Source organism: Strongylocentrotus purpuratus, unplaced genomic scaffold, assembly GCF_000002235.5.
Source record: "Strongylocentrotus purpuratus isolate Spur 01 unplaced genomic scaffold, Spur_5.0 spur5_scaffold_10, whole genome shotgun sequence".
Lineage (NCBI taxonomy): Eukaryota > Metazoa > Echinodermata > Echinoidea > Camarodonta > Strongylocentrotidae > Strongylocentrotus > Strongylocentrotus purpuratus.
The window spans coordinates 22,492,649-22,518,368 of NW_022145595.1; the positions used below are offsets into that span (position 1 = coordinate 22,492,649).

A 25,720-nucleotide genomic window follows, 5' to 3' on the forward strand; every position below is an offset into this window, starting at 1 on the left:
CTGTTTGCAAGTTGAAATACAAATATGCCAAATAATTTGGGTAACCTATGAAGTCATTCTTTTATGTTAATTTTATTCTATGAGCAAGTAATCATGACGAAAACTCTCCGTTAGAGAAAATTCAGTGAATTGTCTCATAGACTTTAGTTTGCACTTTGATATAGTCATTATCATTAAGTAAACAAGACCCTTCCTTATCTGCTGGTGAACTTATCCCTATGTCAATACAAGGCTATTAAGGACTTAATCCCTGTATCAACAGAGCTTGCGTACATTTAGGTGAGCCTGGAGCGTTGGGTTAGTCTAGAATTCAGACAATAATTATTGGTTTCAGCATGGACCTGCGAGAAGTTAATTAGATGTATTGTGGTACCAGCAACTGGCAACTTTGGAACTCAAGTCGAACAATAAGTGTTACTAGCATATTTACGAGACGCTGCATTCCGAAAGAAAGAAATGAATGAAGGAAATAAACGTCAATATCACCGGCGCTTGAGACAGATTGCGGGAGAGATAGAAGCAAAAACATTTCAATATCGCTGTTACCGGCTTTTTAATATTACACAAATTATGCCAACGGAAAAAAAAATGAATGAAGGAAATGAATGCCTACAACACCAGCGCTTGAGAAATATAAAGAGAGACATGTCTCAGGAGATCGAGAAGCGAAAACAATTCAATTTAGCTAATGTTACCGGATTTTATATGACAAATAGTACGCCAACAGAAAGAAAGAAATGAATGAAGAAAATGAACGCAGATCGCTGGAGAGAGAGAAGCGAAAACAATTCAATGTCGCTGATGTTACCGGCTTCATGACAAAAGGTAAGCCAACGGAAAGAAAGAAATGAATGAAGAAAATGAATTCCAATATCATCAGCGCTTGAGAATTATGAAGAGAGACAGATTGCAGGAGATCGAGAGAAGCGAAAACAATTCAATTTGGCTGATGTTACTACCATCTATCATGACAAAAAGTAAGCAACGGAAAGAAAGAAATGAATGAACAAAAATGAACTTGTCAATATAACAATTAAGCGCTTGAGCAATATAAAGAGAGACGGATCTCGGGAGAGAGCAAAGCGAAAACAATTAAAATATCGCTGATGTTACCGGCTTTATTACAAAAAGTAAGCCAACGGAAAGTAAAGAAAATGAATGAAGAAAATGAATGCCAATATCATCAGCGCTTGAGAATTTTAAAGAGAGACAGATCGCGGGAGATCGAGAGAAGCGAAAACAATTCAATTTGGCTGATGTTACTACCGTCTATCATGACAAAAAGTAAGCAACGGAAAGAAAGAAAGTGAATGAAGAAAATGAATACCAATATCATCAGCGCTTGAGAATTTTAAAGAGAGACAGATCGCGGGAGATCGAGAGAAGCGAAAAAATTCAATAGCTGATGTTACCGTCTATTATGAAATAAGTAAGCCAACGGAAAGAAAGAAATGAATGAAAAAAAGAATTCCTATATCACCATCGCTTGAGAATTATGAAGAGAGACAGATTGCGGGAGATCGAGAGAAGCGAAAACAATTCAATTTGGCTGATGTTACTACCGTCTATCATGACAAAAAGTAAGCAACGGAAAGAAAGAAATGAATGTCAATATAACAATTGAGCGCTTGAGCAATATTAAGAGAGACGGATCGCAGGAGAGAGCGAAGCAAAAACAATTAAAATATCGCTGTTACCGGCTTTATTACAAAAAGTAAGCCAACGGAAAGTAAAGAAAATGAATGAAGAAAATGAATGCCAATATCATCAGCGCTTGAGAATTATAAATAGAGAGAAGCGAAACCAATTCAATTTCCACGCTCTGTGCGAGAGTGGGAGGGGGTGTAATTAAGACAAGAATTAAGTTTCGAGAACGGTACAACGAATCGTCTTTCTCTAATAATTTAATGAAGCGTCAAAGCTTCCGCGCTTTGCGCTGGAGAGGGGGTTGGAACTGAATTTATGCAAGAATTAAGAGTCGAGAACGGTACAACGAATCGTCTTCTTTCTCAATAATTCATTAATTGATAAAACGTCAAAGCTTCCGCTGTTTTGCGCAGGAGGGGGTGGGGAACTGAAATCAGACAATAGTTTAGAGTCGAGTACGGTACAACGGCTCGTCTTCTTTCTAGAATAATTAAATGAAGCGTTATAAAGCGCGGGAGGGGGGGGGGGTGTTAATTAAGACAAGGATTTAGAGTCGAGAACAGTACAACGAATGGTCTTCTTTGTATTATGATTTAATGAAACGTCAAAACTTCCGCGCTTTGCGCGTGAGTGAGGGGGGGGGGATGAATTCAGACAAGAAATAAGATTCGAAAACGGTACAACGAATCGTCTTCTTTCTCGAATAATTGAATGAAGCGTTAAAAGCGTGGGCAGGAGGGGGGGGGGGGGGGCCTTATATAACACAAGGATTTAGAGTCCAGAACGGTATAACGAATCATCTTCTTTCTCGAATAATTATATTAATCGTTGACGCTCCCGCGTAAAGCGCAGAGGGGGGGGGGGGGGCTGAATTCAGACAAGAATTAAGATTCGAGAACGATACAACGAATCGTCATTCTCTAATAATTTAATGAAACGTCAAAGCTTCAGCGCTTTGCGCGTGAGTGGGGGGGGGGGTGGGGGGGAGGCGCGGATTCACCGGCCACCCCCCTAGCCCCCCAAAACGGTAAAAAAAAATAGAGAACGATGCAACGAATCGTCTTTCTCAATTATTGATAAAACGTCAAAGCTTTTGCGCTTTGCCCTGGTAGAGTCGAGAACGGTACAAAGAATCGTCTTCTTTCTCAAAATGAAGCGTTAAAAGCGCGGGAGAAGGGGGGGGGGGTCTTATTTAAGACAAGGATTTAGAGTCGAGAACGGTACGACGAACATGAAGTGTTGAAGCTTCCGCGCAAAGGGCGGGAGGGGGGGGGGGTAATATTTAAGACAAGGATTTAGAGTCGAGAACGGTACAACGAATCGCCTTCTTTCTCGAATAATTAAATGAAGCGTTAAAAGCGCGGGAGGGGGAGGTCTTATTTAAGAAAAAAAAAGATTTAGAGTCGAGAACGGTACAACGAATCGCCTTCTTTGTCTAATGATTTAATGAAACGTAAAAAAGCGCGGGAGGGGGGGGGGGGTCTTATTTAAGACAAGGATGAAGAGTCGAAACGGTACGACGATTCGTTTTCTTCCACTATAAATAATGTAATGAAACTTCAAAGCTTCCGCGCTTCGGACCAAAAAATAAAATAAGAGAAGGTGATTGTAGGAAGAAACAATTAATAATTACTTAAGGAAAGACAGAAAAAGAAAATGAGAAAATGATGAAGACAAAGAACAACATAAGAGAAGGTGGTAGAAGGAAGAAACACAGGATAGCGTAAGGAAAGAGAGGAAGAGGAAATAATAAAAATGATAACAAACAATAACATAAGAGATGATAGAACAAAGAATAACATTAAGTAATTAAGACAAAAATAAAAAAATGATTAAGAATACATAATGGAAAGATAGAACAAAGGATGAAAGATGGAAAAAACAAAGATTAACATAAGGAAAGACAGAAAAAAGAAGGTGATAGAAGGAAGAATCAAAGAATAGCGTAAGTAAAGATAGGAAAAGGAAATAATGGAATAATAAAAACAAACAATAACATTAGAGAAGGTGATAAAAGGTAGTAACATAACATAATGAATTTAAGACAGAAAGAATACTGCTTAGGTCGGTTTATTAAAACAAAAGCAATGAGGAGAACACAGCGAAGGTCTAGTTACTAGACTACTCTCATTCAACAACAATAACATAAACATCGCTCAGACACGCAGCTCAGAAATTGTCACACAACCTTCTCCGAGTTTGATTCTGATGCCAGCGCACACAGTGCACTTACGCATACAGTTTTCTAACGAGACCGTACGTGCTACAGCGAGGGAAGAACGTACACGTAGTGCCTCGCTAGAAAATTGGACGAAACTCGGAAAAGACCCGTATGTCTATGCGACAATCTGCGCTCAAGCGTAGGCTGAGCAGCATGGGCTGAGCGCCCGATCTCATATTTATCTCCGCTTTTGCTGGTTCATTTTCTCCCGTTCAAAATTGCATTTGAGGTAGCAGTTCATTTTCAAATTTCTGGTAATAAAATCAAATTCAAAATAAAACATGAAATCAAAAAAACATGTGCACTAATATGCGCAGTCATACAAGCTGGTCAGTCTTAATCTGATGCAGCTGCTTAACAGCCGGTCGAAACGTGATTGACAGCTCTCTCTCCACGAGAAGAAGGGGGAAAAAGTTTCCTGAAGTGAGTCAAATCTGAAATTTGTTCGGGAGTATCAATATCATATCTCCGGTATTACTTGCCCGATTTTTGTGCTTTGAAGTTTTTTGGGGCAAATGAATCCCTAAGAACAAATTTCGGGAGAAAAAAACACAGATTTGTGTAACTTTGGGATTTTTTTCTTCACATTTTCTCTTCAGCCAGACTCTGTTGACGGGTCTTATCAGCGCGTCATTGGCAATGGATTAGGAAAGTGATAAGAACGGGAGGTCTTTCTCCAGGCTCGTTTTCAAACTCTATGAGACAATATCCGAGTTAGGGACACTAAAGTCGGAATCTCTCTAGCGAGGAATTTTCGTAATGATGACAAATCTACAGTAATCTATGCGATGTAATTATTTTTCTAAAAAATGCAATTCAATTCTGTTTCTGCCCAAGTGGAATTGCTCTTTTAAAGATTTTGACGACAATGGTGACAAGGATCACGATGATAATAATAAAAATAATGGCAAATTATACTGACAACGACTAGCTTTATATTATTTTACTTTTTATACTTTACCGATTTTTTTAAGCCACCTTTCCTCACCCCATGAAATTCATAGTTGCACATGACTAATAAACAAGTATTTGAAAAAAGAATATGAGGTAACCAAATTATACTCTTAACTGGAGCTGGTAATGTAGTAAGTTATGTTAAATAACAAGTAAATCACATTTTCTGCATTAAACCCTCTTTTATGATGGATAAAAGCCTAAGTATTTAGAGAAAATGATCAAAATTAGGTTGTACAAATTTATTGCTGATTGATCACCTAGCCTTAACATTTCTATTAGAAATGTTAAGGCTAAGTGGTAAATCATGTTAGATATAAGTGTCTATGTATGCATTATCAAGATCTCTATTGCTGTTGTTTTTTCAGGGCTTTCCCGTCGGGACCAAATTAGGCGAGCAAGAAAGGATAAGTGTGCCCCAAGCTGAATACACCAAAGGAGAATTCTCGGTGAGTAATTGCTCCACTCTCGTCATGTGGAACTCGTTATTTTCTGTTCTACAACAAACAAAACACATCTTAAAGCCACATAGTAGTCATGCAGTGTCCATGTGTGTTGCATCTTAATTCGCTGACTCCAGCTTTGGTTGAATTACCAATAAATGTGGGCATACATGTAGGTCTCTAAAGCAGCGAAACCGTTGTCCCGCCAGAAAATATTCCAGCTTCTCTTCATATCTCGAGGGTGAGGACAATTTTATTATGATGAGAATTCCTTATGGCTGTAGGTTCAGGGCACAGTGCATTACATAAGACCTGTCGGCCATTCAAAGTGAAGTCCATTCTTGGTGATTGACGATGCCTTTTGTTGGGTAAACACCCGAATTGTGTCAAATTCCCTATGAGAACACACTATGTACTATGAGGTTTTAAGACTTTTTCAGACATAACATAGTAAAATGCACCCAATTCTGCTCAGACAAACATATCACCCATTTTACTTTTTTAAATAAATGGTAAGAGGCAAAACAAAGAAAGATTTAAAGAATCTTAATGATGTCAAATTTCCCATGAGAGCCCATGTGATGAGATTTGATTTAAAGAATCTTAACCTTGAGAGAATCCTGCATGATGTGTGAGTTATGCCAAAACCTATATGGAAAACAACCCCCTACAAAACCATGGTACCTTTATGATGTGTATTCTGTTTGTGTGTTTTTGATTAATTGTGTTGATTGCTATTTTTCATGTAGGCTGTGCGCAAACTAGTGATGAGGTTGCCCCATGGCACGCAGGTCAAACGAGAGGTTGACCTCATGCTCGACAAGTGCTCTGAGACCATGACCCCAATGCACTTTCACCTTCGAGAGGTCATATTCTCCATGTTCAATAAGGTTTGTGTAATTAATTTTGAGTGAATCCCTGTTTTTATTTTTTGAGATTGAGATTGAAAAGGTTTTTATTGATTGCACTTCGCAGCCAGATGGCTGAATTATGAACAATTTACATTGGCAATAAAAATACTTACAAATGTGGTTTGACATTCTCACAAAGTATAATATACAGCTTATAACAAAATTCATATTTGATGTAATTTATGCAAATGATATGCACAAGCATCCATTCTTTTTGTAATCCTGTAATGAAAGTTCATGATTACATGTAGGTGTATATCATCTTAGAAAAAGTTTGTTCTAATCCATAAAAAAACTTTCAGACTATCTTTAATTGTACATCTAGCATTGAAGTCACTACTTCAGCACCATTTACTCTCATCTGAACAATGTTACCAAGTCTTTTTAAAGGGTTGAAATAATAGAAAGGATTGACTGTATATTATTTATACCAATGAATAATAGAAATTATGATTTTGTGATTGATATTTTACCAGATGAAGACAGCCGGCCAAGGTCGTGTAGGTCAACTGTTTTTGACTTGAGTGATTGAGTGTTTATTATTTATACCATTGAATAATAGAAAATGATAATTTTGTGATTGATATTTTACCAGATGAAGATTGCCAAAGGGGAGAAGGTCAACTGCTTTTTGACTCAAGTGATTGACTGTATAATTTTTATACCAATGAATATAAATAGAAATGATGTAGGTAGTAGTTTTATGGCGTTCAGTCAGTACTGAATATATATGACTTGAGTGATTGGCTGTATATTATTTATACTAATGAATATGAATAGAAATCATTATTTTGTGATTGATATTTTACCAGATAAAGACGGCAAAGGGGGAGGAGGTCAACTGCTTATACCAGCAGAGCCTAGATAACCTGGAACGTTACATCTATCTGATCATGTTCAATGCATACCTCCATATGCAGAGGGTGACCAACTGGGAGATGCCCTTCCAACATTGGATGAAAACGGTCAGTTAATTTTACAGTATTTTCTAATCAAACTGTCCCATGAACTTGTTACATGCCACACAAACAATCTCCCTGTGCCACATTGTATTCATAATGGGATAGATTATACTGAAGGCCTCCTTAGGGATTGAGTACCACTTTTCTTGTCTCCATTTATTGGTACTTATACAGATATATCACAGTAGTTTTTATACAACTTACTCCTAGATCCTAATCAAATGATTGATTGAACACAGTCGCATATGATTCATTCACTATCACATGTTTTTACTATACTAAGAAAAAGCGTGCAATAGTTACCAGCACTATCCAAGGTTTTAAAAGTAAGATAGATAGATAGATATTTGGTTTTATTCAAGTACTAATTAAAAAGTCTAAAGACTGAAAGGACTTGGAATTCAAATTTAAAAAAAATTGATACGGCTTTGAGAGATCACAATACTAATACTTGACATAATCATTATGCAATAATTAATTAACATTTAAGAATTCACAATGGCGAACATAATGAGGGCATAACTAAGAAGTTGAATTCAGAAGTTGTATAAAGTAAGGAATGGGAGAAAGCATGCGTCTTTGAGTTCGTATACGAGGTAAGCGAGTACGGGATGCACAGCAGTGCATGCAGAGGTTAATACGTGTTTTGTTTTTTTCTTTTTCAGGTTGGATACAAAGTCGGTGCTTACGACATCCTCGACCACCTGACTTTTGGTGAATTGGACATTGAATCTCGCTTCAGCATCAGCTCCATGCGTGATCGATGGTGTCGAGAAGCCACCCCTAAAACGATCATCCGAGGGTTCCTCATTTGAAACATCCTCCCGACTGAGCGGACACTTACCAAATCTCCAAGCAATTGACTTGGGTTTGGTATACAAAAAAACATTTGCCAAGTTGTGCTGTACCGGAAATTTGCAAAAGCCAACTTTTCTTTCTCTGAGCGTGAGATGTTTCAGATGATTTCTGCATTGCTTTGTGTAGCCTGCATGCCGTACACCACTCCTCATTTGAGCAGATTGCCTGAAGATTATTTCAGCAAATATATTTATTGATTTATAGTTAAAGAAAAGAGAGTTACTGTTGGTATGTGAATGTCATCTTTTTAGGTTGATACAACGTACGCAGACAGACAATAGAGGGCACATCACATTCACTGGAGTATGAGCTCTATGGTGGATTGAATGGTTGATCAGGGGATTGCAATAGTATCGCCATAGAAACAGTGCCAAAATGGATACTGCCCTCTTTGTCACTGTCGGGTTTAATCAACACATGTGGTAGTTTTGTTTGCTCTATTTGTTGCTGTTTATGGAAGGAGCGTTGCCAACAATGTTTAGAGGCAAGAGAATGCTTCTAAACTTAGCTTTCAGTTGTACTTTTCAGCTTCTGTTCCTCAATGTTTTTTAATATTGTATACTTCATTTGTTAAAATGTTTTGTCATCAAAGCAAAAGAACACTTTATAGCTTTTAATTGTACATGTTTTAGCCTATATTAGGTCAGAAATGCTCTTTTTGCTATTTTTGGGGTGAATTTTTTTGTCATCGATCTCTGTGATTTTTTCATTTTGCAATGAAACCTCTTTAATATCCACAATCTAAAATTATTTCCTGTGAACATTCTGTTACATATTATTGCAAAAATATTCCATTTTCCTACGAAAACTATTAAATGAGAAAAAGAGCTCTAAAAGAATCAACAGAAATGAATATATCTAAAGAGTTCATTTAAAAGGTCACATCATAAACCTACAGCGTACATATTTTTTTCTCTCTCTTTCTTGAGACATTTTTCTCAACATCATGATCTTGTTCTCCTGAAAAAATTGACTCTGACACGAGATGTAATTATTCTCATGAGATTACTAATTATGAACCTACTATTAGGGTAGTAAAATTTCAGTGAATCTTCACATTTTATAATGGATGTATACACACACACACATACAATACTTGCTATGCTTGCCATGCACAGTACATTTGCAAAGCCACATGTAATGGTCTTTGTAAAATCAACCTAGTGTTTGTTAATTAATTTTGTTCGGCCAGCTACTCGTTTAACAATTTTTTTTTTATTGCTTATTGCGCTTTGCATGCATTTAGAAAACATACTGTATGTCAACTGCACAATGCTTGAAAGGGATCAACAGTTTCTCTCTATTTTCCCATGTGCAATTATTAATTAAAAGAGAAAACAGAAATTATGATAATGATTATGTACAAGAATGAATTATAGGAGAAGAGTGTGTGTGTGAGAGAGAGAGAGAGAGAGAGAGAGAGAGATAGAGCGAGAGAGAGAGAGAGAGAGAGAGAGAGAGAGAGAGATAGAGCTTGAGAGAGCTTGAGAGAGAGAGAGAGAGAGAGAGATAGAGCGAGAGAGAGATTGAGGGAGAGAGAGAAAGGGGGAGAGAGGAGATCAATAGAGAAAACAAATTGATGGGGCATTTTATTTAGTCTTTTCTGAGTCATATTCATCTGTCTGTATCTTTTGTTGTGGTATTTTGTTTGCCACATCATGATGTAAATGATCTGTACATACCAAAGAGTAATTTATTGTTCTATCACATGATATTATTACTACTACATCTGCTACTATTCACCGAACTAATATTGTACAAAATATTTTGCAGGTCTGCTAAGGTCACATCACACTTAATGACCCAAACTTTAAAGGAGTTTGAAAGGAATTAAAATAGGACTGGAACTCACCCCTCCAGCTTTGCATTACAATCAGGAAAAGAGTTGATATTTGTGAAATTCCTTATCAAATCCTTTTTCAATTTCATTTGAATTGCAATTGTAGTCAGGTCGTGATGTGTGAGGTTGGCCTTTATGCACCCCCTACTGAGAGAAGGTCGGAACTAATTTTTTGTTTTTTATCACGGGTATACTCTTGGATCAAAGTGGGTGCTATTCGAAGGTTCTACGTTTCATTTGTATATTTTTTTGTAAATCCACCATCAGCTCTTGCCTGTGAAAGAAATTAATTTTACGAGTATTCAGGAACAAGGATTATCTGTTGTCTAAAGAACAAACAAACATTGAATATGGTTCCAGTGTGAAAAAGCGGCTTATTTTTTCTCTTTTGCAACTCGAACATATTAAATATATTTTCTATTTTAAAGGTGGATGGTTTGAAAGTATTTTGGTTTAAGGTTAACAGACCTGCTGAAACCGTCTCTAAACATGTATTATTATTATTTTTTACTTGGTACAGCTACATACATGTATATCTACATGTATAAGATGCATACAGTTTATATATCTCCTTGTATATAAATCATGTATATGAGAAAGTAAATTATACCAAAAATCAACAGTGTATTAACAGATATTTAGAAGCAATCTGTGATTGTATACGACTCAGAATATTTTGTTGTGAATGTAATTTTCACACTTATACTTTGTGAATATTTTTAGTATCATAGGAGCACGTAATTAAAGTGGATTGGTCACTTTGAACCAGGAGAATACATATTGCATACCAAATTTGTAGAAAATGAGTGCCTTTATCATACAATGTGGATATTTAGAGGAAAAAAATGATCAATTCTGGGAGTAGATCTGCAGATTAAAGTGTAGATGATATATTTTGTAAATGTATTTTTGCTTATATTATTTTGTGTTAATATATGCACGGTTTTGATAAGTATGGACTCGTGCACCAGTGTTTTACTGAAAATAGCATAAATAGCTTTTGATCTTTATACCAAAACATGTTTACAATGGTTGGAAGAAAAATATGTAAATATATACAGGCCACTTTATCTCTTTCCCGTGGATGGCCTATATAGACGAGTTTTACTGTAGATCCACCGTCGTTATTGGTACTTTGTAACATAGGTATATAAAAACCATTAATTCTTACAAATTGGTAGCTACTTTGGTGCAGTAGGATGCCTATTCAGTAATTTAATTTGTGGTATTTTTGTGTATTCTATATGTATGCATTGAGATCGCTTTTTTGAATATTTTCAATGTCTATTTACAGTTCCAATACATGTACAGTTCCATAGAGAATCTGCATTTGGCTACTTGTGCACTTAGCTGTGACAGCTGCAGTATGTGATAATTATTTGATATGATCATATTATTAATATTTTAAAATCAAAACTATATTCTTTGTGTCTGACAAAGACTAGTAATAGTATTTATGGTATTTATTCCAAACCATCAACTCGTTAATGTTCTTGCCCTATAGAAAATTGAAGCCACAATCTTGGTACTATTTCTAATGAATATTTAGTTCCAACTGAAAAATATTTATAAATTATATATTTGTAGTAAGATAATTAAAGATGATCATCTGTTGTGTTGCCAGGGAAATTAATGTTACGTAGGAAAATTACATAAAAAGGTGCCAGACTTCAATCATTTCCCTTTGAATACCATACAACTCAGCATATTTGTCACAACTCCCTGTATGTGCTCTAAATGTTGTAGAGGTGTCATGGTCTAGTAGATATGTCACCGGACTGTGGATCACATGGTTCACGGTTCGAGTCTCACGTGGCACTGTCATTTGGCAAGACATTAATCTACATTTGCCACTCTCAACCCAGGTGTTTAATGGGTACCCGGTAGGATGCAAAAGTTAATGCGTTTGGATGGGCATGTGTGCGCTTGTAAAATGGCACCTTGGCGGGACTACTCCCCAGGAAGCAGAACGTGTGCACTATCATGCGCAGATTAGGGAGTGAACCCAATGACCGGGGAAGTAATAATGAAAAGCCCCTAGAAACGTAGTATTACACGCTATACAAATGTGATTATTAATATTTATATTCAGACTGTACATTTTGAATGTTTATGTTCATTTTTTCTGATGTGAATATGTATATTTTATGCGTCGGTTTAAACTCTTCAGCATTTCGGCTGTTCGGAGCCAGAAGGCCGTCAGCCGAGAATGTAAGTTAACGCCCTTCTGGCTTCCAACAGACGATTTGCTGTATTAATTTATAATAGAAGAGAATCTATGTAGCAATAGTAATTGGTAGAAGACTTGAGCCCACCGCACACTACACGATCGTCTTGTCATTCGATTTTCGAAGAAATGGCAATTGTATTTAATAGGAAATCTAAAATTACACCATCTTCTAAATAATGATAAGAAAACTTAGAACTAGAATTTTAACAACCAGAATTTTAGTGCTTTGAAATTTTCTAGTCAGAATAAAATCAATGACAAGTGACAAAAATCAGTGACCAGTCTGCGAGTAACCAATCAGAAGCAAGGATTTCAGTAGCTTATAACAAAAACTGTCATTTGTCACTGATGACAAGTTTTGTGAAACACCCCCTGGTCTGACCTCACTACGATTCTGAGTCGATTTGGCTTTTCTTCTTTCAAGGAAGCATGAATTCCCTTCAAATTTAGATTATATTAAAGATAAACTTGAGTTCTGGTAAAAAAAAGAAAATGAATTCTCACAGAATCGAACGAAACTTACACTGAATGTTCAAGATTACAAATAAATGTCATGTGCCAAACAATTTTGGAAGAAAATGTATACTGGCTGAGTAATGAGCATAGAAAGATAAGGAAATCGGGGTAGTACTAGCCCTGACACCATGTGTGTTGTCCCATATACATCTTTCTGTGTAAGTGATTGTTACTTTACCAAAACTCTGCCAAATTTATGATGATTTTGATGACTCCAGAACCTTGCATTACACACCATTACTTACATGCTATATGATCAACTTTTCTGATCCATTCCACACCTTTTCTTTCACAATGCAATCGCATTACCAGAACTCAAGTTTATCTTTAATCATACATGTACGACTATTCAGATCCTCTGTCATTCAAATTTCTATTTGTTTGAATGTATCAAGTTTGTGGATGATTTAAATGAATTTACAACTGTAAAAAAATGTGCCATCAATGATGATAACATTGCCAAATTTTGTGAAATGCGTATCAAATGCTTTTGCAAATTCTTCCGAAATCGGTTCGTAATCGGATCGCTGTCGGATCGTATAGTGTGCGGTTGGCTTTACCCGTCATTCATTTCCTGCAGGCAGGAAAAGATTCATATGTGGTGAACTACTTAATACTTGTGTGTAAGTTTAGACAAAAATGAATGTGGACATCTTTTTTTAAAAGACTTGAGGAGCATTAGAAAAGTGCAGTGACATGTATTAGCCCTGGGAGGGTATTCTGAAAACTGTTATCTTTTCTGTTTAATAGGGGAATACACTATACTTGTAATGTTATTTGTAATAACAAATTGGAATTGGAACATCATTGGTTTAATGTCTAGACAAAGCCAGCTGTATATTCACAGGAGACAATTGGGCGAACATGAATAAGATGTACGTATTTAATCCCTGCAATTTCAATTCGTAATGATAATTAACTCTAATTTCCTTCAGGAAAATCTATTTAAGAGTTTCCTAAAATGGCTCCTGGCTTTGTGATATAAAAGACCCTCTTGACAATGGGATATAGTTCTTTGGCCTCTAGCACTTGCCTGCTAGAGTTAGAAAATTCCTAGATCGAGGGGAAAAAACAAAACTTTATTTGCCGAATGATTGCTTTGTTGGAAAAGTCCAGTTTTTACATGCCATTACATTTTGCTAAGCTTCTGCAAGTAATACTTTTTAAATGTTGGAGTGCATCAAAATGAGTCAAGTGCAATTTTGATGGCTTTAATAATGTTGGTGTGTACACTTTGCAGGTATTTGTTGAGGGTTACTTACAATAAATGCTTTTTATGCTAATATAAATATATGAAAAAAACAAAGTTCAATTACATCTTTCCCAGCGAGCAGTTGTTAAAGACACATTTGCACAAATTAAGGTAATTGAAAAATTGCAAACAATCCTAGGATTAAATGGAGTGTCCTTCATTACAGAATCTACCATATTCAATCATTAAAAAAAAATCATGACATGTTAGAATGAAGAAAGTAATTCAACAAAGTAGTATCTAGTAGAAATAAATATTAATTTCAATACTCAAGATATTACTACCCTTTCAAACACTTATTCATTTTCGTTTTGTTGTTAGCTGATCCGTCCAGTTTATTAATTCGCTATTTTACCTTTTAAGCTTTTATAATTAATTTTAAAAAAAAATAAGAGTAGATCAGTCAGTGTGCTATGTTTGTTTTTCATTTTAGGAAATAGTCGTTGATGCGATTATTTAGAGTGCCAATTCATTTTTTATTTTTGTTAATTTTCATTTTAGTGAAAACTTGATTGTTGTGTATAATTTACATGTACACTAATGCACATGTTTATTAGTATTAATGATTTTGTCAAAACATAGCTTTTTATATTTTCATTTCAGTGAAAACCTGTTTGTTTATTGTGTATAATTTGCCAACACAAATGCACATGTTTATTAGTATTAATGATTTTGTCAAAACGTATCATTTGATATTTTCATTGTGTTTGGTAGCCATTTCTCTGTTTGTATCTTTCTTTTAAGAATGCAAAGATTGATGGTTAACATATTTTAAGAAAAGTCTGTTAAGGCATTCTTTTCATAACTGTTAGAACATGAAGTACACGTTCAAATGAAAATTTGAGCCATGTCAGTGACCGTGGTAGAACTATGATAATTTCATAGTAAATTGTTTCTCTAGTTTTTAAGCAAATTGTAAAAATGTGAATAATACAAATATAAATTGAAATTTGGGGTGTCGAAATGATTTCAGTCCAAAGTATAGCATGGTAGGAAAGACCCATTTAAAAATATCACAGTGATGCTGTTTATAAGAAGTTATATTTGAGGATAAATAATGCTATTTTCTATCTATTTCTTTGCCAAAAGCCACAAGGAACAAAATGTACTGGATCACTTTTATTCTAATGTACTGTAAAAAATGTTTCTGTTTACATTTTAAAATACATTTATGCACATTTAAACCACTTTTTACACGTTTCTTTCATTTTACAACTTTCAAATGTTCTACCCATCTATATGTATGTTTTAAACTTGTAGGCATACAATGGAATAATATGTATAAATGCAGATATCTTCGATAATGGTGATAATCAAATGTGTGGTTACCTTGGCACATACTTTAAATTTTCAGTAGCTTATGAGCATAACATATAGAAAATGTATGTTTCATTCGGCAAAAGGCAGCAAATATCTTTGCATTAAGCTTGTCTTAATTTGAGCACTCTACTCTCATTTAATCAACATTCTATGGACAAAAATGATCGTTCAAATAGTCAAACTTTCAACACTCAACATTTTGCTTTGAAAAAGTGACACAAAGAGAAAGGTTTTTCATTCAAGTATTATTTTGTTGTAAAACTCACTCCTAGATCCTAGTCAAATGATTGGTCACATGGTCACCTGTGATTCAATCACTGAGACTATCCCACATTTTTTTCATGCAAAAGCGTGCAATAGTTTTCATTACTTTCAAAAGATTTTAAAGTAAGCGATGCGCAGCTTATACATTTACTGTGTGTGGGCATATACTTAATACTTAGCATTGCGAGTTAATGCAAATAGAGGTAAGTGCGCTTATCTATGTGTGCACGCTAAAGTAAGCCTTTTATTAAAACATGAGATTTATTTGTCTGGGATATTGACAGGAAAAAAATCCTTTTACATCATATAACAAGGATCTAGGAAATTTGATGTATAAAACAAATGATCTGTTTTCTTTTGTTCATTAAACAATCTACCGGTATCTGCTCTTATTAAGTCTGTATATATGCAGCAACTTTGATATGATAGATACAACCTCAACTTGAGTGCGGCTTGATCGTAAAATAAACTCAATCGCATGCACCATTTATTGCAAACCCCAGCAATATGTCTAGATTCAATGCATATTTTTGGAAAAAATATTTTGCCCATGATTTATGTACTGTAGAAGTACTCGTGATATTGTTCATATTTATATTTCAAATGTGATATTAATTTAGTCTGAAACCTTTATTCTCTGTGATTCAACATGTCTTGAAAATTTGTACACCAGACTCTTCAACGGTTACTGACCAAATATATTTAAGTCTTTGTATGAGAAAAAATGCTCTTCTTTTTTTCTTTCTTTTCATGTTGTGGGATTTGAGGGAAAGTGAAACCTGTCCTTGCACCTAGTTCAAATAACTGTAAAAAGAAAATGCAAACAGTGGTATAAAACTGTTTGTTTGTGAGAGAAAGAGAGAGAAAGAAATGGAGAGGGAGAGAGAAAGAGATGGAGAAAGCACACAAATCACAATTGAGAGCATAACAGACAGAGAGAAAGAGAGAGAGAGAGAGAGAGAGAGAGAGGGAATATAAAGAAATCCCCCCCCCCCCAAAAAAAGAAGAAGACAATTACATAAATTATTACAAATCACAAAATGAATTTATTTGATCATTTCAAAAATTTATTAAACAAATTTTCATTTTCACATTTTTATACAAATCATATATATAATAGATTTCATTAAATAAGATTTAACATATATACTGATATTGAGGTAAATATTTTAATTATACACATTTTCCCAGACTCTTGACAGAGTGAGTGTATACAAGCGAAGCTCTTGTTACTCATCTTAAGAAAGGAAAACAAAGTTGTTGTGGAAAGCAAGCATCTCTAAATGATATTTGGAAACGAAAGGTGAATAACAAAATAAAATTACCTATTCAGTGTCTCAAGCACAGAATAACTTTATGTCACAATCTAAGGTGCATGTAGATCATTCTACAGGGGCATTCACAGGCTCCAACAAAATTAAGATCGGAGTGCGATCAGGGTCCCACTTTTATTTTGCTCACTCTGTCACAGGGCCCCCGTTTCATAAAACTTGTTATCAATAACAAGTTACAGTAACTGTTATAAGCTGTTGTAAAATGGTAGCATTTGATTGGCTGAGAGCAAATTTGTTATATAAATGTGACATTTGTTATTGAAAACAGGGGGCCCTCGTCAGTGGCGGATCTAGGGGGTGACAGAAGAAAAAAAGTGAAAGGTGAAGAAGAAAAAAAGGGAAGAAAAAAAGGGAGGGAAAAGAAGGAAAAAAAAAGGAATATGAGCTGCGTTTCTTTCTACTTCTTTTTTTTTTTTGGGGGGGGGGACGGTAATACTGACCCCCAGCACTACGCCCCTCGCACTCAGTCTCGGGCTTTGTGAAGGGGAGAGCCCTTGAAAAGCTGCGCCTCTAGATTCGGGTGCGACCGCGTACTTTACGTAGACGTGCGACCAGACCCACATCATACAGATCATTAATTGGATCTCTATCACCCACGTGACACAAAACATAACTTTTAAGGCGCAGCCAGTATCATATCTAGATCTATTATCCGGTCCCCAAAGTTCCTCATCGAGTCTGACGGAGAGAGAGACTGCAATTCAAGATGCCCAAGGCTAAAGCTAGTAGAAAGGTAAACAGATTGATTTCCTATTTGCCTATGTATTTGAGTTGTCAACTGACTTGTAAAAAACATTGTCAACTTTTGTGCGAGTGAAGCAAAACAATGAATGAGCCTCAATTTATGAGCATGTACTGTGTCTGTAGAGCTTTGTGAACACACACGTTTGTCAATCCATTACATTAGTAGTAGTAGTAGTAGCTCCATTATGAGTGACCCGGGATGAGTGACCGCCATAATAAAAAATAAAAGGTCATACTCATTTAGTCAAATATGAATGTGTTTCTAATAATGTTATGCAAAATTTGTTTTCACTTTAAAATAGTTTTCTACGTCTACGGTAGATGTAGAGCATAGGCTTAGGAACCGGGGGTCTTGGGGGGCATAGCCCCCCCCCCCCCCCCCCCCCCCCCGAAATTTTTTCTTCTCCCTCCCTTGTTTTTCTTCTCCCCCCAATATGTTTGATGGAGCTTACAGATATCATTGAGCCGCCCCCAATACTTATTGCGGAGCTCAGATATCATTCACCCCCCCCTCCCCAATCATTATATTCTAGGCATGAAACTCATGTATACCTATAATCTACAGACTTACCATTCAAATATAAACATTTTATAAATATTTATTTAGGGAGGGGGGGGGGCGACTCAGACATCGGATCTCGCATATCGCACGTCGCACGTCCCCCCTCAATTTTTCCTGGGGGGGGGGGCATCATATCAAATGTCCTCCCCATGTTTTGTCAGAGATAAGACAACATCAAAAGACGGATCTCAACTTGTTGCAGCACCCTTCAAGAATTGGAAGAAGGCAACTGAACGTTTTGACAAGCATTTCTTGGAGAAGGAACACAACAAAGGCAAGAAAAGTCAAATGTTCCGTGAAGCAAAACATGGCTCCGGATTTAAGTCCCATTCCAATGCATGTTACCGCTTTATGCAGTTCAGGCTGTTAATGTCTGGGAAAAGGAGTGGAGTAGATGTCACAATGGATAGACTCGGAAAAAGGAGTTACCTAAAAGTCATTTCAAATATACTGAAATAACTTTCCATCTATCACGTACGTCCCATATAATGTACACTAAACACTCATTACATGTCGTGGGAAGTTTTAAAAAAAAAGTAGAGCAGCAAGCCACATTCCTCAATATGCGCATACCTCCTAGTTAATTTCAAACAGCTCATCAATATGTAAGACCTGAAATGACCTCAATGCAAGCAAGCACATGCATCTTACTAGGTAAACCATCTGCAAGTAAATCATTATACAATGTACTAGGTCATTATGGAAGTTCTGGAAAACAACAGGGGAGGGATCAAAATAAGCCTAAAATAATGTCCTCCCCATGTCTTGCTGCAGCACCCTTCAAGAATTGGAAGAAGGCAACTGAACGTTTTGACAAGCATTTCTTGGGGAAGGAACACAACAAAGGCAAGAAAAATCAAATGTTCCGTATTAACAAAATTATTATGTCCAACGGATGGGGTGTTCTTTCCAATGAAAAACAATACCAAGATGGGGAATTTGGGGTCGTGTAGTTTTTGTTTTAGGGCGCTCTGAGTGACACTATATATGTGAGGTACCTGGGTTCCCATTTTTGTCAAATTTTACCAAGTCAGTGCCTGATAAATTGCACTTCCTGTCCGTCATAGCATCGAACAACCATGCCTAATCTCTTGGCACTCAGCTGAATGCACACTAACAATAGCACGTGTATTAGAAAGAAGTCCTTGCAGGACTGGTTAATAATTCAAAGATGAACAATTCTATTTTAAATCATCCTATACCAATATCAATCCACAGGGAAGGAGAACAGTGCATAGCGATGGCGACAGTGACAATGACGATAATGACCCTGACTATCTGCTGTCGTCAAGCAGTTGTCAAGCCGACGAAGAGCAGTCAGAAGAAAACCCCTCCCAAAAGAGCCAGTCGGAACCAGCAGTGAGTTATTTTTGTACAATTAGTTTGTCAATTCAATTCCAAAGAAATTTCCCTGTATCGACACACGCAATATTCATCATATAGCTATCTGCTATACCGAAACCATACATTCATGTACACATGTAGCTATACCGTTTCAGGATAGCCAAACAACAAAGTTGTGTGTACTAACGCTTTACCAACGATATCATCATATCAAGTGCAAGTAAAAAAAATTTTACTTGCACGTCACTATTTTACTGTATAAAGCAATTGTACACCCTTTTGTTGTCTGCACCTTCACCTGCTGTCACAACACATCCCATCACAGTATAGCTTGGAAAAGCTGCTTCAGGGATTACCACATCAAGTATCAAGTGTGCTACACTAGTACACAATGCACTTTCACAGAAGATAGTACTGGACAGTAACTGTGTGGAATGCACTTTCAAAGATCACCCTTGACGCTACTTCACTGGAGGGCTTCAAGGGAGTGCTTCCACCAAGCATCTAGACCAAGAACTAGATAGTTTATTCCTCAGCACTACATCCTGACTTAAGGATCCTGCTGAGTATCGTCGTAGAAGTAGAAGTACTATCTACTAGGCTACTATCTACACAGTGTAACAAAATTTTCTCCGAAAATAAAAATATAATTAAATTAAAAATAGGGTTTGCCAGGAATCATCTCATGAGGTGACAAAGATGAACAATTCTATTTTAAATTATCGTCTACCAATATCAATCCACAGGAAAGAAGCACAGTGCAAAGAGACCCTGACGCAGACAAAAAAACAGACAGAAGAAGTACCCCCAAAAAGAGCCAGTCGGAACCAACCGCGAGTTATTTTATTTTATTTTCAACAATGTCAATTTCAATACTCTGTCAATTCAATTCCAAGTTAAACAAACTTGACTTTCTGCACCTTCGTTCGTTTTCACTAGCTGCCTGCCGTAGCAACAAGCAGAATTGGCAAAAGACTTAACTCCCGTGATCTGGTGAAGTAACTCATGTCACTAAAAATGGTATTTTTCTGGTGAGACATGAATTTATAGAATTACATGTACATCTGCTTTATATGATTGATAAATAGACCTGGGAACTCCAGATTGCTAAACCAGTGCTCAACCCGTCAAAACCCACAGAGACTCTTGAATGGGGAGGGGGGAGGGGGGATTCCCACAAACTCTTCTAATATCTCAATTAGTTGGAAGCTTTACAGGTTGGCCAGAAAGAAAAAAATGGAATGGGACCCTTCCAAAAATATGAACGTTCCGTAAAGTAAAACATGGCCCCGGTTTTAAGTCCCATTGCAATGCGCGTTACCGCTTCATGCAGTTCAGGCTGTTAATGCCTGGGAAAAGGAGTGGAATAGATGTCACAATGGATAGACTCAGCTCAGAACGGCGAGAAAAGAACAGAGAGTTCCTGAAGTCTATAGTGGAGACAGTCTTACTCTGTGGTAGGCAGAATTGTGTGCTTCGTGGGCATAGAGATGACAGCCAATATCATGACGTGGACTCCAATTGTGGCAACTTTAGAGCCTTCCTCGAGTTCAGGAGTAATGGTGGAGACAGTATCTTGAAAGAACACCTAAAATCTGCTCCCAAGAATGTTCTCATGTTCCCTCTCCCGGCTTCTGAACCTGTGGCTTCTAAGGATGAATATTCACTCCATTTAACTGAAGCACTCCATTAGGCTCATGAAATTACCGCGAGGAAGTCATTACGTTCCACTTAAGAACGTATGAAGAGCGACTACGACATCAAGGTGCATGTGAGAGAGATCACGACTTTCAGGTAGGAGATAGAGTGTCTCTTGGATACGGCTACACTTAAAGGAACAAGTAAGAAATTACAGCCTCCTTGGAAGGGTCCTGCTGTTATCATCAAGATATATACCCCTATCTCTATTGCGTGTTTTTTTCGTAACAAAGCACTGGTGATAGTCACAATGTGACTAGAATTGCTTTCATTCTAACCATAACCCTAGCTGAATGGATGTGTTTGGCAGCAATTTAGGCAACTCGGCCTAGGTCAACTAACTGGGGTTCTCTAGTACAGCAGGTGTTTATCTTTGTCTGTGTGTATGGGAGGATAATGAGAATGTTGATAGGACAGTTTCGTATAGAGGATTCAGTTAAAGGAATTTTGATGGGACAGTTTTGGCATTAGAGAAATATGAAGAATTTTAAGGAGGTTACTATTGAGAGAGCCTAAGTGGGTTGGAGATTTAGTGCAGTTTAGTCAGATTGCTTTGGAGATCTCAAGAGGATCAGAGGACCTATCTGAACTTGGTCTGATCTTGGAGTAAGAGCTACTTGAGGCGAGAATTTCAATAGTGGAGATATCCATAGCGCTTGGAGTTTCACATAGAACCCTCTACAAATACATGCAGGAACATGGAATCGAACACGAGCGCCACGCGGACATAACAGAACACAACCTACGGGCAGCAATTGTGGCGATAAAGGCAAATCGCCCAGATAGTGGAGAGGTGATGGTATAATGAAAGGACACCTACGAAGTCGGGGGATATGTTACGTCCGGAGACAACGTATCAGAGACATTCTGAGAGACAATGATGCGGAAGGGATTCAGAGAAGGAGACCGCATGCTGTTCAAAGGAGGGTTTATAGTGTGCCATGCCCACATTTCATCTGGCATGCAGATGGTAATCATGAACACAATAAATGGAAGTTTGTGCTTCATGGAGCTATTGATGGGTGCACCCGCATGGTAACCTGCTTGAAAGTAAGTGACAACAATAGGGCCGAAACTGTACATGCACGTACTCGTTGAGCAGGCCATCGGAGAGTTCCAATGCCCATTGAAGATTAGAACGGATCATGGTGGTGAGAACCGGTTGGTTTGGGAGGCAATGCAGGCAAGAAGGAGTCCCCACCCCGTACTGGTAGGCGGCTCTGTCCACAATGAGAGTATTGAGAGACTGTGGAGGGATGTAAACGAGAAGGTCACTCGAAAGTACAAAGAAGTATTCCAAAGCATGACTGATAGACAAGCCATTGATATAGATAACTCTGTAGATCTGTTGTGCCTCCATTATGTGTTCAGACATCTCACTCAGAGAGGTCTGACAGAGTTTGCGGGAGCTCATAACTGCCATGGGATCTGCACAGAGGAGGGGCGTTCACCCATGCAGACAGGGTCCCCACTCCTTACCGGAAGGCAGCTCGGTCCACATTGAGCGTATTGAGTGACTGTGCATGGAGGGATGTAAAAGAGAAGGTCACTCGAAAGTACAAAGACGTATTCCAAAGCATGACTATAGACAAGCCATTGATATAGATAACTCTGTAGATCTGTTGTGCCTCCAATATGTGTTCAGACATCTCATTTCACCAGCGGACATGGAGAACCTCATGACAGAATGGAAATTCTTTTAGGTAATCCCCAGGCGTCCGCATTTTCACTGTCTTGTAACTCTTTCATGTTATATATGCTCTGTGTTGTCATTTCTATTTTGTTTATACATGTACCTGAAAATCAAATGAATAAAAAGAATTTAAAAATTCAGAGAGATCTTATAAGAGATAATAACTACCATGGGATCTCCACAGAGGAGGGGCATTCACCCATGCAGCTCTATGTATTGAAGAGACATCTCACAGAACTGCAGCAGCTGAGAGACAGACATGGTGGAGTATTCTTTGCCTACAGAAAGGATCTTCCTGTAAAGCGTAGAGAAGATCTAGAAACCAATTGTGAGATCATGTGGTGCCAACTAGACATTCGCGGAAAGCGCCCAATACTCTTCGGGACTGTGTATAAACCAAAGCAATGACAGTCTACCATTAATGATGCCACAACCCTTGTACAAGCCCTTGGGAAGAAGGAGTTCAAAATATTTGGCCAAGTCGGTAACCTGGCCAGGACAAGCGGTCAAAGAGCTACCAGAATCTCACCCACCAGAATCTCAAAAAATTACAGTTGAAGGGAGGTGGTGAGCATGGTTCTCAGGAGTGTGAGTCATTGAATTGAGTCAATATTTTATTTAACAATAAATTCAGGAGGCAATATAAGAAACATTTCATTTGTTCATATTAATTACTTTTAATTTGTTAAATATCATTTCTTAAATTATCCTGTAGAACCATACCATACTGTTTGATGCTCTTATATGTTTTTTAAAATGTTTTTCATGTTTATGCATATGTTCTCATGTTCTTTATTTCATGAATTGTTCGACCAATGTCTAAATTTTATAACAATAATGTAAAAACAAACAAATACATAAACTACATGTAGATGAACACACCCTAAACAAGCCACAAACCTGGTTTTCATTGTGTTCACCATTTTTCAATTATCCACTGTGTTTTTTATGTAGTCTGTTAATACTGAATTATGTGTTATACTTGTTCTGTTTTTTTATCTTCTTAATCGTTTGATTGTAATGTCATAGTTTTATAATGTATTTATTGCCCATTAACTGTTTTTTTTTACACTTTGTTTAAATTGATGTTGGAATTTGGAAATAATTGATTTGAATTAAATTGAAATGAATGGCCCTGAAGGGTCATCTCCAAAATAAATTGGACTTGACATTACCCACACTATGCAGGATCCTTAGAGGTCATTTCCAAGGGCAGGATGTCATCACTGCGTACCAGGAACTGACCTCTGCCATGCAAAGCAGACAGGAAAGCCCTCAAGACTTCGCAATGAGAGTGATGAACTTGAGACAGAAGGTGGTCTTCGCCTCTAAGGAGGAGTTTGCGGCACTCCGGTACGATGCTGATACCATGAATAGGACCTTCCTGCAAACTCTGAATACAGGACTAGAAGAGGGCGTGAGGCACGAGATTCAGAAGCTTTTAGAGGACCCTCATGCTTCTGACGAAGATCTTCTCGAGGGCATCAATGTAGCTATGGTGATGACATCCAAACGGAAGGAGAAGCAGGTCAAAAAATCTTCAAGGGGAGTTTACAAGAAGATTGGTGGAGATGAGGCAGCTGAAGGATTATCTTGAAAGCAAATTGGACTTGACATTACCCACACACTACGCAGGATCCTTAGATGTCATTTCTAAGAGATGGCCTCTGCTGGCACTGGCTCCTCCACATGCTTTGTATTATTTATATATATATGTATAATGTATTGTTAAATGTATTTTTTTACGAGAATTGGAAATAAATGATTTGAAGAGCAGGATGTGATCACTGCATACCAGGAACTGACCTCTGCCATGCAAGGCAGACAGGAAAGCCCTCAAGACTTTGCAATGAGAGTGATGAACATGAGACAAAAGGTGGTGTTTGCCTCTAAGGAGGATTTATATTATTAATATATAAACATTGAAATTAAATGTACAGTCATTAATGAGATAATGTGATCATATAGTTAAATCTAAAAGTATGATTTAATGTTTATAAATTTAGTGTTGATTCTATAAAGATTAAATTTGAATTATTAATATGACTTACTCAGTGATTAATGAGAAATGTGTAATTTGAAGCTTGTTCAATTGACTCATGCTTGGTGTACAGTGTATATACCTTGTAACCATGTGAAAAAAGAATTATCGTTTAAGTGGACAATAAAACAAATCAATTCAAATCAAATCGAGTATGCTGCGTTACGGTATGATGCTGACACCATGCAAAGAACATTCTTACAGACTCTCAAGATAGGACTTGAAGAGGGGCGTGAGGTACGAGATCCGTAAGCTATTGGAGGACCCTCATGCTTCAGATGAAAATCTCTTTGATGGCATCAATTTTAACACTAACAGTTTTGCAAACTCTTTCAATCGCGCACCGAATCAGAACGTGCAAACATGACGGCATGTGCAGAGTCGGACCTCAAGTACAAGCAGGATCATTATGAAGTAGAGTTGACCGAAGAGTTAATGTACATGAAGAACCGTACCTTTGGCATGTGCACAGACGTGAGCATCGATAGGAAGGAAAAAAGGTCACGATACTGTACGTAAGAACAGCACTGTGTCACAATTGATAGCACCTGTAGATCGACGCTAAAATCCTTGGAGCTATCAAGTGGTGACCTTTTTGGGAATGATTGCATAATTGCAAATATAGTCTTGCAAGTTAATAAGTTGAGATATAAGGATGGCAAAGGGGATCCAAAAGGTTTCAAAACCTGGCTGGCAGACAACAACCTTCCGAAAGGTTTGATTCCACGGTACAGAGGAAATAGATTGCATATTTTGTTTCACATTTGAGGAAAACTTTTTCAGTTCTACGACCAATTCCTTGATTTCTTTACAACAGGCTCTGTCACCTGTGGTGGCCTTCTTGTGACTGCAATCAAAAAAGACTTTGCTAGTACAACTGGAGTTG

At 37.2% G+C, this 25,720-nt stretch overlaps 1 protein-coding gene across 2 annotated transcripts in view; it reads left to right on the forward strand.

Annotated features, from left to right (window-relative positions):
- LOC587128 (paladin) overlaps nucleotides 1-9,368 on the forward strand; it is a 44,800-nt gene extending 35,432 nt beyond the window's left edge. For both annotated transcript variants that reach the window (XM_030979793.1, XM_030979794.1), the window contains exons 16-19: nucleotides 5,191-5,271; nucleotides 6,015-6,155; nucleotides 6,989-7,141; nucleotides 7,804-9,368. In XM_030979793.1, the coding sequence (XP_030835653.1) occupies nucleotides 5,191-5,271; nucleotides 6,015-6,155; nucleotides 6,989-7,141; nucleotides 7,804-7,953 (525 nt within the window). In that variant the 3' untranslated portion in view covers nucleotides 7,954-9,368. The remainder of the gene's footprint in view (nucleotides 1-5,190; nucleotides 5,272-6,014; nucleotides 6,156-6,988; nucleotides 7,142-7,803) is intronic.
- The last annotated feature ends 16,352 nt before the right edge of the window (nucleotides 9,369-25,720 follow it).